Raw genomic sequence first — 14,574 nt, 5'->3', positions numbered from 1 at the left:
AGAACATATTTCACAAAACATAGTAGACAGGCAGATTTCAAGACACTGCTGAATGAACCATACCATGTCAGCACAGGTCTTGCTCCTCTGGAAATTTTGGGCCAAGAATGGTGGTCAATCCACTATTTGTTAAAATGGTTTTTGCAATGTGAAAGAGACATGCCAGATCCACCTGTCAAACAAAAGCTGACCTTAACTGTTCATCAATGACTGACAAAACAGTGTCCTCTTCTATCTACCAAGGTTCAATGAAGATGATTCAATAATGCTAGGCACCCATAAACGAAGTTCTACATTAAATAAAAGAACGAGAAAATTTTGTTTCAGAAACAATGGAACATGGGAAGTTGCAGAGTTAAATTATTAGTACTACTGAAAGACCCTAATATTGGAGAAGGCGAAGGCTTCATAGTATAGAACATATTCTTAAGTACAGATTACAGACGAGGAAAGGTGCCAGGACTGGAGCTTTACAGATGTTAGGGAACAGTACCTAGTGGAAGTACATTACAGGTCCTATTTGTTGTGTTCTCACCATTGGACACAACCGGAACTGGTGAACTTAGAATTTCCAACTGGCACCAAGGACAGCACTTAGAAGTTTGCCACCAACCACATGACAGCCCAATCAGCAACCCACGCACTGCTGCCAATGACATGGCCTTACGCATCGTGATAAGTGATGGCCACAGGCACATGCTTGCCGCTGGCATACGACAGTTCAAGTACGGAGGTCCAGGGTTGCAGCTCGTAGCCACAGTTCATACTGGAGATCAGCCTGCGATATAGTCTCCAAGTGGAGTCGCCTATAGCCTTTGCATAGATGCATGTGTTTACTACAATGACGATTTGGCCCCCAGGACAGTCTTGTGGACATTGAATTCACTAAAGCCTTGACAGATCACTGCTTATCTTTATCTGTCTGCAAGCACATCCAATGAGTTGCTGTGCAACTTATGCTGAGTACTGTAGGGGGAAAATGTGTATACTTGTGTGTCACTAATTTCTTTGCACTACCACAGTTCCTCCAACCACCTCTAAGCACCCAAGCTTAGAATGACACGTGCGAGTCTTTCTATTATTTTGTTTCATTTTGGGGCAGAGAAACATGCTGTTGTCAGAACCTTGGAACATTAATACAAAAAAGAAGTTTGAAGTGTCTACATGTTAAGCCCAACTGAGGGAAGGAAAAAGTTAAGGGCTTCCTCTTTGCGAAAGGTCCACAAAATAAGCCATAGAGATGACAGATGTGCCGAACTAAAGATTAAATGTCCTTCAACGTATTGATACAACAGGTATGCAGAAACACAGTTGACAGCCCACACATTGTTTGCTAAAACACCCAATAACTCAGATTGCAAACATACTAGAACATAAGTGGGTAAAACAGGATTCACTCAGGAAATGTGGAACCGACAAATGTTAACAACAATGAGCAGATAGTGGTGGGGGACCACCACCTAACAAATGACAACTGTTAAAATGGCAGTGCCTATTACCCAATCTACCTAAAAGGATCTACTTGTGGCGAGAGGACCAAGAGGTCTGCCACATCACTGCGGGAGGTTTAATTCCCTGCAGCTTGTTCACATGAAGAGAAGAATAGTGGTGATGCCAAAGTGACATGACATACGGAAATACACAGTTCGTAAGGGATGAAAGAGCTAGCAGATCGAGGTACGACAGCAGCCTTGGCAGCAGCGTCACCAGCTTCATTTTCCATTAGACTGATACAACCAGAAACCCATATATATGTCACAGCGACTCCTTCAAGAGCAAGTGGAAGCGTTCCTTGACCTGTTGCACAAAGGGGTGGACTGTACAAACAGAGGGCACAGAGAATCCGAGCGTATGACAATTAAAAACTGTCGCCAGATGAACTGCGTAGCCTTATAGAGGGAGAAGAGCTCCACTGTAAGTACTGAGTAGCATTCCAGAAGCAGATATTGAAAATTGTCATTGCCAATGACGAAGGCACAGCCGACACCATGGTTATTGCCAAGTTCTGTACAACGGTCGAGATACAGTGACAGATCGAATCGGGAGTAATTTCCTCGGGAAGCGAATGAAGTCCAAGGTGAACACAGGCTACCACACAAAGCCAAGGCGGTGAAGAGTTCACACCCAAAGGGAAACTGGCAGCGAGACCAAAGTTAAGCTGCCAGAGCAATAGCTGAAAGTGAACTCTGGGAGGTGGTAACAGAAGGACAATGCACCTCATACTGGCAGTCAAGGGAGTCATTGAAGGAGGCGACAGGATGGGTAGATGGGTATGGCAGACATACAACATTCACATCTGCTGAGGAGAACATTATGCCAGCATGAAAGTGATAGTTCAGCAGCTTCTGCAGAGAGAATCTCAACCAAGCTAGTGTAGAAAGCGCCAGTGGCCAAATGGACTCCATGATGACTGATTGTATTAAGACACTGTAAGATGGATGGATGTGCAGATGCATAAACTAAACACCATAGTGTAGCTTAGAACACAAGGGACTGGTACAAATGGAGGAGAGTAGTCTGATCTGATCTTCAGGAAGTACTGTTTAGGACATGTAGAACACTGAGGGACCGTGTACAGCAAGTGTCCAGGTAAGACAAGTGGGAGAACCAAAAATTGTTTTCTATCAAGCATGAGCCCCAGGAGTTTTGTAGTTTCAGCAAACAAAAGACCAACAGGCCCAAGATGGAAAGTCTCTGGAAGAAAGCCACTGACCACCAGAAATTCATACCAATAGTTTTGTCAGTGGAAAAGCCACTGTAGATATTTCATGAGTAAATGAGGATCAAGACATCACTGAAGACACTGCCCAAGGAGACATGTCTGTAGAAAACTGCAATAGATCACAAACATTGTCGTCGAAATGGGAGCCAGAGAAACCCAGCACGAGACAGGCCATAAAATGGTTAATGGCTATAGCAAAGAGGACAACACTGAAGACAAAGCCCTGAGGCACCCTATTTTCCTGGATAAATGTGTCCAACAAGCCCAAACCCACACATACCCTGGAAACTTTGTTTTAAAAAATCCCTTAAGGAAATGGGGCATGCAGCCTCAGAAGCCCCAGTGTATAGAGTATGGATGATACCAGTCCTCCAGCAGGTGTTTTAGGCTTTCTAAAAAAAAACGTGTCTGGTATTTCCACAGAAAATTGTTCATGACATGGGTTGACAAAGTGATGAGGTTGTCAACTGAAGAAAATCACACTAAATAGTCTTCTGGGGTGTGTAATAAATGAAGCAATGGAGGTCAAAATATCTGACAACCTAAATAAAGACTGTAGACCGCAGCCAGAGTAAAGCCTGGCATCCAGTGATTGGAGTTTAAGCAGGCGCAGCTGTCGCATCATGAAAATATTACCATGTATGTTGTGGGACTAAGCACCAATGAAGTCACTAGCGACAGTGCGGCTATATAAGCATGGTAGCTGCACCCACATGACCGTCAACCATTTAACAATGGAAGAAGTGATCTCTGCCAAAAGCTCGTGAATAGTTAAGCACTTGACGCGACTTTAAACCTGAGAAATTTTTATTAAGGCAAACTTTAAATATAATGTTAATGCAAACGTTAGGCAGTCTACATGTCAATACGTTGCACAGCTTTCATTTGACATCCACATTTGTTGACTTCACCAAATCTCAACCAAGTTATGACATGTTCCAACCTAACATAGACCTCCACTACACATTCTTCGGCGAAGGGCATTGGCAGCGTGCACTCACCCTAGCCCTGAATGCCTAGGGTCAACTGAATAAAAATCTATTTGTAACGTCTGCAAATGGTTACAATGTTCCTTGCAGATTTATCTACCAATGTTTTGAAGCCTGGTTTCTTGTTACTTTTGTAGCATCGTAAAAGCAACTAATGGAATAACACAAAAATTTATGTTTGCTAAAGCATTGACTGAATGAGCTGGAATTAAAACTGTCTTCAACTCAAGGATTACCTTCCACAGCATACCTTCAGATTGTATGCCCTTGCCATCCACTAACCTCTGCACTTAATCAAGCATTCATAGAGGAACATATTTTAATGTTGACTGAACTACAGTGCAACATCACATTTTTCATGCATATAGATAATTGCCACAGGTTTAAAGTGTGATCAATGACACACATCCTGTAACTCACTGGAACTTAAATACTGAACCTTTGGCAATCTTGCACTTAGGCAATACACAGTTCTTCCATTGCGTGCTGCTGTTGGCAATTCATCATTAGTTGTAACCAAACAGGTGGTAGTATTTGGTAGCCAATGAGAACCATTCCCTCTAATGTTATTTTTTCAAATCTCTCAAAGTATCTAAGATGGTTGTTAGGCACATGCTAACAGCACAGCTTAAATTTATAACCTTGCTAGTCAAAATTATTTACCCATTTTTTCCCATGACTGATTTCTGAGATGGTTACACCTGAGAGAGAGAGGAGGGGGAGAGAGAGAGAGAGAGAGAGAGAGAGAGAGAGAGAGAGAGAGCAGTATAAATTTCTGCAAGTGAAAAAATACCAGCTAACTTCATTTATTAAGCACAGGAAATTACGAACGAGGAATGTGATTGGCTGCCCACACTCAACTAGAGCCATCATTTTCACTTCCCCTCATGGGGACAGTTACCAACAGCAGCATGTAACGGGAAAGCCACAGACGTAAGATGACTTAATGAACCTTTTGATTTGTAGTCTACAGACACTACGCCACACTGGATATGAGCTTACTATGAAATACAGTTGCAATGAAAATGACTCTTTAGGAACTACTCTGAACAGGTCAGAAGAACATTCATCATAGTTGGTAACCACATTCTCAGAACCAATTCAGAATTGTGCTTAATCAAATTTCAAACAATTTTTCAAACTGCCAGTACACAACAAGTTATCAAGTTCTTTAAGGTATACAGACATTAGAAAGATGAGTGACAGAGGGTATAAAATGGCAAAGCAAGAAAAGCTACACATCAATACAACACTACAGAAGCATCCATGAATACAGGAAACAAATGCTGCATATTGGAAAAATAAAAAATCTTTGAAGGAAAGCAGGGAGCTTTATGAAAGAGCTCAGATGGCAAGCCAATACTAAGCACAAGAGAGAAGGCAGACAGAAGGAAATAAAGGAAGACTCAATGTAAGAATTAGATGATGAGAAGGATGAAGATAACATGGGGGACATGGTACTGAAAAATTTGAAAGTATGAATGACTGCACGTTTAAACATCATCTTGAAGAGATGAAATCCCATAAGAGTAAGATCTGAGAGAACCATCCATCACAATCATTAAAAACTATGTGGGATATACAACAAACATGAAATACCCTCCGACTTTAAGACTGTTTGCAGAGAGCGTGTTGGAGTAGGCAATGGTACACTAGTGTGTGATGTTTATGTTTCTGAACTGTTTGTGAGTGATAAGTGTGGCATTGGAGTTAGTGCTGCGTATTTCTCAATGTTTTTGTGTGTGTGTGTGTGTGTGAGTGTGTGTGTGTGAGAGTGTGAGTGTGTGTGTGTGTGTGAGTGTGAGTGTGAGTGTGTGTGTGTGAGTGTGAGTGTGAGTGTGTGTGTGTGTGTGTGTGTGTGTGTGAGGGGGGCGCAAGTGCACACACGGGTTACTATCTGTGAATCTTACAACAAAATCAAACAATGGAAAATCCTAAATGGAATGTAAAAATATTATGAAAAGGATAGTTGCTACTCACCATATCACATATGCTGTCAGACAGGCACAGCAAAAAGACTGTCACAAAATGAGCTTTTCATAATGATCTTACAACAAAATTTAGCAGCCAGTCTGTTGCTGCTACAGGCAGCAATATGACATCTACAATCAAATTTATTCAGTTATGTGCCTCTTGGCAAACTTTGTGAAGCTTCAGAAGCGTGTAGAAGTCATGAAACAGAGAAGGCTATGCTTCTCAATCCAGGAACTGCTGTATGCAGCACTGATTTCTGCAGGTCTCAGTAAGGATTATTTTGGTTAGATTTTGTATGTGCACACATGTGATTGCATGGATCTGTCAGCCAGCTATGGGTGGTAAGTACATTTGCATGTATTTTGGCCTCTGTAGTAAAAGGTGTAATGTGTGTATTTTTGTAATTTTCTTTGACATGTGGGTACCAAACTCTGCTGGAGTAGTCTATGATTTTGTGGTTTTGGTAACTGAAGTTCATAATTAGTAGTTTATAGTTGTATGTTCTGTGAGAGCTGTTATTTCAGTCTCTACATTCTGAAAATATATTTGCTACATTATTAATAGACAGTAAGTCATGGGCTGTGAATAACTAACTTCTACATTAGGGATTATTAATGATACTCTGTCAGTCACAAATATCTATTTTTATTTACTGCACAACACTATTTGGAGCTGTTTGCAAGGACTGTATGTGTCACACTGTATTACTGAGAAAATGTGAGATATTATGCCTAGGAACATATTACTTGTGGTCAACAAATTAACTTCCACCTTCTGCATTGGCAAAAAACTTGCATTTGCACTCTTTGAACCTATTTCCCGATAGTATTAGGTGACTCAAATGTTGCATGTATAACCTGTGATACAATGGTATGACTGAATATGGCATTTACTGTAACATAAATGAGAATATGAATCCAATCTGGCAAATTCTCATTAATCCCGACTCATTAAATCTACAAACTGTGCTATTAATTTTTAGCTAAAAACTGAAGCAGATCAAATTGATGATTAACAACAATATTAATAATCCCTGACCTATAGTTCTTGATAAAATTATTTTACTGGACAGATAAATCTACTCACCAAGCGGCAGCAGAAAACACACAAAAAAGACTGATTGGCAAGCTTCCGGAGCCAGTGGCTCCTTCAGGAAGAAGGGTTGAAGTGGAAGGAAGAAGGGTGAAGGGAAAGGACTGGAGAGGTCTAGGAAAAGGGATAGATTTTGGGAAAGTCACCTAGAACCGCAGGTCAGGGGAAACTTACCATACCAGATTAGAAGGAAAGACTGACTGTTGGGGACTGCATCGGACAAGATTTTGAACACTAACGTATAGTTCATCAGTTGTGGGTTCTTTACTTCCTTTGAGCTATACAGGTCAATTGAAATACAAAATACTGCTTTTTATGATTTTGAGCTCTATATGCCAAATGAAGTATTCAATTCCAGTAGAGATTTTTCCGTATTTTTGGTCAGTTTATTCTTGAGAATTTCATGTTATTTTTTGGTTCTGTTTTGTCCCTGCACCAAACTGCCCCCAATCCCCACAGCTGTCCCATTACTTTCATTTTACTGCTGGAGTGAAGTATTTTCTGTCATTTGTATCTTTGTTTGCAGGTGTATTTAGTGATATGGTCACCGTATTGTATATGCTGGAAATAGGGGTGTACCATCTTTATGCTGTCACAGGTCAAAGCACATGGGCACAATCTGACATTTCCATACTGTCAAATTACCAACAGAAGACAAATTGAAATCTAAACTGAAAACAGAACTAGATTAATGAAAAAATTCCAAAAATTAACCAGACTCATTTTCATAAAGTGAAGTTGCCACTTAATAGTTAGAAACAAGTAATAAAACTAAGTATATGTTAACATGTTGGGTTTGAGTGTTATGAATCTAAGGGATAAACTACAGCATATGATTCGCAAGTCAGTGCTGACCAGTGAATACTCTTATGTTTCCATGGCCTATAAATTTAATCACAAAATAGAGAATCACAGGAAATGCTTAATTTTGAGAAACTAATGGCACACTCCATATCAATTCAGGCAGGCTAGGGAAAAATCTTACCATCACAGTCTCTGAGGGTATTGATTTTAACGTATGTTAAAATTAAAGACTAAGCAATGAACACATTTTTTGTTTTTTCCAAAAAAAAAATTCTGCTCCGGGATACAGCCCTCCAAAGATGCGAATTTTGGAAAAAAATGATGTATCTCTGAAAAAGTTCTATATAATTTGTTGGGTTTTTTATTTGAAAGATAATTGCTTTATGATTACAAAGAAATCCTTCATTTGAACTTATCTGTCACAGTTCTTTTACTAAAGCACTCTGAAGTTTTTGTAGTTTATGTAAAAATTTTTTTTTCTAAAAATGCCAATCTGTAAAATTTTGATTTTTGTTCTGTTGATTAGTACTATATAGTTCTACATTCCCTGAAAGTGGGAGCTTCCACTTTTAGGTTGAACATGTTTTATAAACAATTGAAATTTTTGCCACACATAAAACCTGTTTTATTACCACATCATCACATAACAGGCCCCTAAAAATCAAAACCTAGCCTTATTTAACATAATTTTAGTTTTGAAAGATGAGCAAGAGACATTTTTTAGGCATTTTAAATGGTTCCAAAATGTGAAAGGTCCTTTATACAACTTCTGTGCACTGTTTTGTACTGAAATTAGCCAGTCAACGAACTAAAAATGTTTTCCACTGCTTCAGTATCTTCGTTTGATGGAGAGTGATGCCTTCGTGTTGAACCAATAGGAAATGGAGCACTTACAATCTTCAAAACATTGTGAACAGGAAGTGACCATTGATGGCATTTTTGCTGTCCTTCAGCTGGAAACCTTTACACAGGAACCGGTCCATACATTTCACTACAATTTTATTTAAGTCATAACTGGTGTCTATAATTCCTGCAATCCACCAGTCAGTCATACACACATGCCACAAACATCCCTTCTCAGGTTGTGAATTTGATCATCCTGCTATTTCTGAGGAGTTGGCCAACGGACCGAAATTTCCTTTCTTGCTCTTTAAAGTGCGTGCAATATGATTTTGCCCATCACTTTGAGTCCAAGAATGTGTCTTCTGAATTCCTTTCACAGGAGTAGTTTGTTTGGACAATTTTTTTTGTTTTCTCATCACAGAATTCTTCGAATTTCTCTTTAGACAAAATAATGAGAGCTGTGAATGTGTAAGATTTCATGACTCTCATAAAAATCCTCAGCATTCTGAATTGGTCTAGAAAGATTATGTTTTGTAGCATGGTGCTTCAGCAGGCCTCTAAGTTGTATATTTGCTCTTATTCAATTGTTACTGTTATAGTGTCTTGTTGGCACTCTTGTGAGAACAGTCCCATTTATCTTCCAGATAAAATGACTGCACTATTTTGGACTTTAGCTGCTTCTACAGGATAAAGATAATAGGGATCCAGTCTTCCAAAGACTCTTTTTACAAACCTCACATTTCTTGACTTGTCTACCTTGTACTGATGGAATGTGGTTCAAAATTGTTTTCTTTGAAAATGTCTCTGGAATAATAGTCAAAACTCGCACCTTTTCATTGTAGGATGAACAATATTAAACAGCTGAATTGATATTTGGGTAAAATTCCTGGCAAGAGTGCTTTGGTTCATTTTCTTCTGAAGATGGAATTTCTACTTTGAAGATTGTGGTCAGTGTTGCTGTAGTGTATTTATCCATAGCTTTAGTAATTTGTCAGCACTTTCTTGATGCATAGAGCTTGTGACTACACTAACCATGGTTTGTTAAGAGGACTAACCTCTGTAGTTGAATGATTCCAGGTATTTAAATCTTTCTCTATAGATGCAAAATTGCATTATCTGCACCATGGGAGGCTTCACCTTGTTCAGATAATATTGCTGTTATTCTGTCGAAACATTTAAAACACAAAAGTTGTCACTGGAAACATCTTCACTTTGAAACGGTCTTCAGAGAAAACTTATTCTCAGCCCAAACAAAGTCTTGTCTGTCAGATATCACTATTTTATGGATATGCAAATAGGCAGCACACTTCACTCTCCTGTGGCCCCAGTCAGAAGACATTTCAAACCATCCTTTTCGCAAAACATGCTGTCACTGTGTCAAATGGCGAATTACTTGTGAAAACTCCAAACTCACTGGATGGTCTCAGATTTCTAGAAGCCTCATAAGTAAACAAATTAGCACTGAACAACTACAATACAGAAACCTGCAATGAACACGACAAAGAAACTACAACAAAATAAGAAATATCTGCAACAATGAAAGTGATAAGAAATAACTGCAACAAAGACATTAGTAAGAAAACTCAGTGAATACATAAATTACCCCAGAAAGTTAAAAAATGATTTTTAAAAAGAATAAAACCTGTCCAACTTAAAAATGAAAGCTCTTCTTTACAGAGAATATACTACTACTACTACTACTACTACTACAAAAATAAATAAATAAATAAATCTGTAAATTGGAAAAAAATTTGAAAGGTAACAGTAAAAGAACTGACAGATACGACCAAACAGAGGATACCATTGGAATCAGAGCAATTAGCTTTCAAATAAAAACCTAAACATATCTAGTACTGTTACAGACACAGCATTTCAAAAACTTTCCGAAATTCACATCTTCAAAAAGGTGTTCACAGTATCATCTTTGGTGGTCAGTATCTCAGGACAACCATACTGACCTTTTGAATAATCATATACTATATGTTAACTTTTGTGTAATCATTTGTACCCAATTTGTGTTACTTTATAACTACTTACCTTATGTATAATCATTTGTATAACCATCTGACGATGCCTATACAACAGAACAGTTGTATACAGGCAAATAAATATTAAATGAAATATGAAAGTGATTCATTGATATTACAGTCACAAGTACTCATAGGACAGGAGAAAAATGCTGAGGGAATTGTAAGTCTTTCTGTGAAGAGGAAAAATCAAAGCCCATATCAGTTTAATTCTGTAGGATATAATGTAAGCCATAAAATCAATTGCAAGTCCAAAAATAAGAAACCTTACATCATAAGACGAAACCAAAAACATTAAAAAATACTTATGACCATACCAGTTAATAGTAATAACTGGCAACAAGTGATAGTGAGCTCATGAAATGTAGTACTAAGCAGAGGCTGCCAATAAATGTTGAATGGTTCAAATAGTTCTAAGCACTATGGGACTTAACATCTGAGGTCATCAGTCCCCTAGACTTACAACTACTTAAACCTAACTAACCTAAGGACATCAATCACATGCATGCCCAAGGCAGGAGTTGAACCTGCAACTGCAGCAGCAGTGCGGTTCCGAACTGAAGTGCCTAGAACCGCTCGATTAAAACGTTGAACTTGTCTTCAAATTTGCTGCCTGGGGCTTTGTCAACACATATTTAAAGCTGTTCTGTTACATGTTTACTTTTAAGGTACTTGAAAAATGAAACCCACAAGAAAGCTTACTGACACCTCACAGAACTAACTCATAAAATAGGGATAATTCTAACAACTTCTATTTGATTTCTACCACACACACACACACACTTGCCAAGTGAAATAAGTATACTGACAATAGATAGCAACACAAAATTCCGGATTCGTAACATTCTTTTCATGTAGCATTTAAAAAATTTGACAACCATGTGCTTACCTTCTTCGAGCCTGGCCCGAAAGCCTTGTAGGTTAGGAACGTTACTGCTGCTATCGACGCACCAAGAGGTATGAGAGTTGTCCAATCGCGAACTGCAAAACACAATGGTGTACATTTACAGGCTTTGCAGCAAAACAAGCATATATTAAGCTTAACCCTGAACAATTTATATGTTCTTTTTACGAGCACCTTCCAATTTGGACCAGCCCTCAAACGTTTTGGGAATTGGCAAATTAGATAAATAAGTCGGTACGGATTCCTTGACGAAATTAGAAACTGGCTCCATTATCACCTTACAATCACAAATAAATATGACACACTGTCAACAGATTACTTATTGGTTGGGTGATAGAATATTTTAAAGTTTAATGTAACATGACAAAACCAGCCCAATTACAACCGCACTTATTTTCGTTGAACTACTTTTATCTCCGTGCGTTCCATATTGCCAACAACCGGATAACAAATTTCGAAGATTAAAACTTCCGGACGCGATGGCGATACTGAATATATTTTTTTGTTACTACTAGAAATATTGCACCGCAAATATTTTAATTTCTTTCAAATTAAGAATACTTATGTCTTACATGAGAAAACACTTTTTGAAGTGCAGAAATCCTTAAACAAAATTAGTGGTTGGGGAGAGGCCTTTTAATCAGATCAATTGCCACCCAAATAATTTTGGGCTGAATCGTTATTACAATTTTCTTATTACTTCTGAAGTAATTAGTCGATGGAAAACTTCAACGACGTTTATATAAAGCCAAGTTCTGATTCGCTAACGAGTTCCAAAAATAAACACTCGTCCAACCCGCGAAATCCTTCGTATTCTCGAAGTTATCCCGCGCCTAAAATCTGCAACGCTGTTATTTATCAGCCTACGCCGTAACTTCACATCATTGACAACTGTTTCACATTAAAGCGCAGTGACTTCTCCGCCGTAATTCTATGCTTTTCCCAAATAAGCTTACTTACATTCCGGCATTGTGGTACCCTGGCCTAACACTAACGACTTTCAAATGAGGCACTTTCTACTTTGCCTGCAATCTGCCTATCAGCATACAAAGCAACAAACAAGAACGGCATAGTACTTGCATTTGCCGCCAAAGATATTTCTTCCTTACGGAGTAGCATGTGCAGCTTTTCGGTTACCTTCTTTGGATGTATGCCATAATTTGTCAGTGGTGATTGTTTCGGAAATGTAGTATCCAAATTGTGTGTCAATTATTTGAACTTAACTTTCTTTTTTATGATCAATTTCTTGTCATTTCTTGTTTTCTTTCACCTCTTCATAAAATTTCTTTTTTCTTCCTTCAGGCTAATTCACATCTATTCTCACATAGCTGTACCTGAAACCTCAATTTTAATGTTTTCTTTCTGAAAACGTATTTTCCCCTGCTTCTTCTTCTTTTCTGTTACGTATTTCTAAATTTTTTGCAACTTCTCAGATCTAGCTTTTTTTATAACTTCTAGTCCCAGGCATACTATTTTGTTAGCCTATTCTTGTTGATTCTGTACAAATATACAGAAAGTATCACAATTATTTTTCATATTGTTTCTGCATTTTGATATATTTCATTATTGCTTCTAAACTTATCGGTTTCTATGATTCTTATTGAATCTAAAATTTTATTGGTGAATCTTCTCTCTGATACTTCTAGTTTATTTATGAGTAATTCGATCTAGGACTTCTCACCAGGAAACACTGTAATAAGCTTTTCTCCAGTGGTAATATGCACTTTCATTGTACCTAAATAATCGAAGTTATTTCATATGTTCTTTCCATTATGTGTGTCCCTTCATCTATGGCAATTTTTTCTAACGTATTTTCCTGCAAAATGCCCCCTTGGACTTAAACTTTCAATCTTTTCTATTTTACAATATCTTTAACTAAAAGTTTTATCCAGGATATAGCACAATAAATGCAACCACACAGTGCACAGAAAGGTACTGAATGAATGATAGTTAAAGATGTATGAAATATCAGACTAGTTCAGTGCCACAGCAAAAGGAGACTGTACAACCACACAAATATATGCTACAAAGGATCCACATTTGTAGACCCCGATTTGCAAAATAGGTAGAAAGTGTACTTACACAATTTTCTTTAGATAAGACTAAAAAATGAATGTGTTACAAGGCACACAAGAACTCACACACTGATTTTGTTTTCTGCAGTTGCGCAGTGTTAAATTAGTAAAAACAAAATACAGAAAAAAGGTTGTCACTGGGTCTGGCTGCTATGTGTAGGATCCAGGTGCAGTTTTCAGTAATGCCAGAATTTTTTTTGTGACAGGAGCACTGGGATGGGGGATGCTAACTGAGGAACTCATGAATGAGAAGTAGCGGTTCCAAGGTCTAGAAAATTGAAATGACCAGGAGAGCAGTGTGCTGAGGCCACATCCCTCCATACCACATGCAAATGACCCAATTGGCCTCAGATGTCATGGCAGTCGTTTAGTCCTGACTGGCTCAGCGGGGCCTGAATGTGGAGCTTTGCTTTTTCATTACGTTTTTTCTTAGTAAAATTTTTTATTTTTTCCACGGAGATGATTGAATCTATTCTAAGATATTGTCTTGTTGTTCTGCATATGCTAGATTTACAGACAGTACAGCAACAACAATTACAATGCAATGTTACTTATAATCCGCCTTGTTTGCAAAAATCTTCAGATCTGCAATTTTGGTTACAGGAGTAACCCGTCCACACACAGCAACCTTCATATGCTGCGTCACATTCTTTTCGTTCCAAATCATTATTACTTTATCTAACATACAATTGCAGAGTTCATAACAAAAGCAACCATTTTTGTCTTCTTTGATTTCATGGTTTCAGCGCTTTCTGGTATCTATGCTAGGGACTCACCATTTCCTTTAACCAAATTTAGCAGGTAAAGCCCCTGTCCTGGGTTACTGCAGTTTAAAGAAAAGGTAGTCTCACAGTAGCAACCTCTGTCAAAGATGTTTCTGATGAGAAATGGCCTTTGTCAATTTACAAAATCTATTTTTGGATGAAAGTGAGCGACAATGGAAGCTGAATGCATGTTGGCGGCCTTCCTAGTAATTGATGGGGATGTCTCAGTATTGTCCTTGGTTGTCTTAAGGTTCAGTTTATGTGACTCTGAATGTATCCCAGAGACAGTATCCACTGACCTAAAAAACAGAAACATCAAGAAAATAGGGAAATGCAATAAAAGGGGAGTTGATGGGCAAGGGACATGTAAACCACATTGA

The 14,574-nt window shown here is 38.2% G+C and overlaps 1 protein-coding gene across 3 annotated transcripts in view; it reads right to left on the bottom strand.

The window, feature by feature from the left end:
- Positions 1 to 12,451, bottom strand: part of LOC126241819 (CDGSH iron-sulfur domain-containing protein 2 homolog) — an 85,135-nt gene extending 72,684 nt beyond the window's left edge. The window contains exons 1-2 of one of the 3 annotated variants that reach the window (XM_049948040.1): positions 12,316 to 12,451; positions 11,341 to 11,432 (exon numbers count right to left, since the gene is read on the bottom strand). In XM_049948040.1, the coding sequence (XP_049803997.1) occupies positions 11,341 to 11,432; positions 12,316 to 12,325 (102 nt within the window). In that variant the 5' untranslated portion in view covers positions 12,326 to 12,451. Of the gene's footprint in view, positions 1 to 11,340; positions 11,433 to 11,529; positions 11,781 to 12,315 lie in introns of those variants that run through there. The other 2 variants (XM_049948039.1, XM_049948038.1) reach the window with 2 other exon arrangements.
- Positions 12,452 to 14,574: the final 2,123 nt, after the last annotated feature.

The sequence above is a fragment of the Schistocerca nitens genome, chromosome 1 (assembly GCF_023898315.1).
Source record: "Schistocerca nitens isolate TAMUIC-IGC-003100 chromosome 1, iqSchNite1.1, whole genome shotgun sequence".
Classification (NCBI taxonomy): Eukaryota; Metazoa; Arthropoda; class Insecta; order Orthoptera; family Acrididae; genus Schistocerca; species Schistocerca nitens.
The sequence above is the reverse complement of the archived record's forward strand: the minus strand, read 5'-3'. Positions and strand labels throughout refer to the sequence as shown.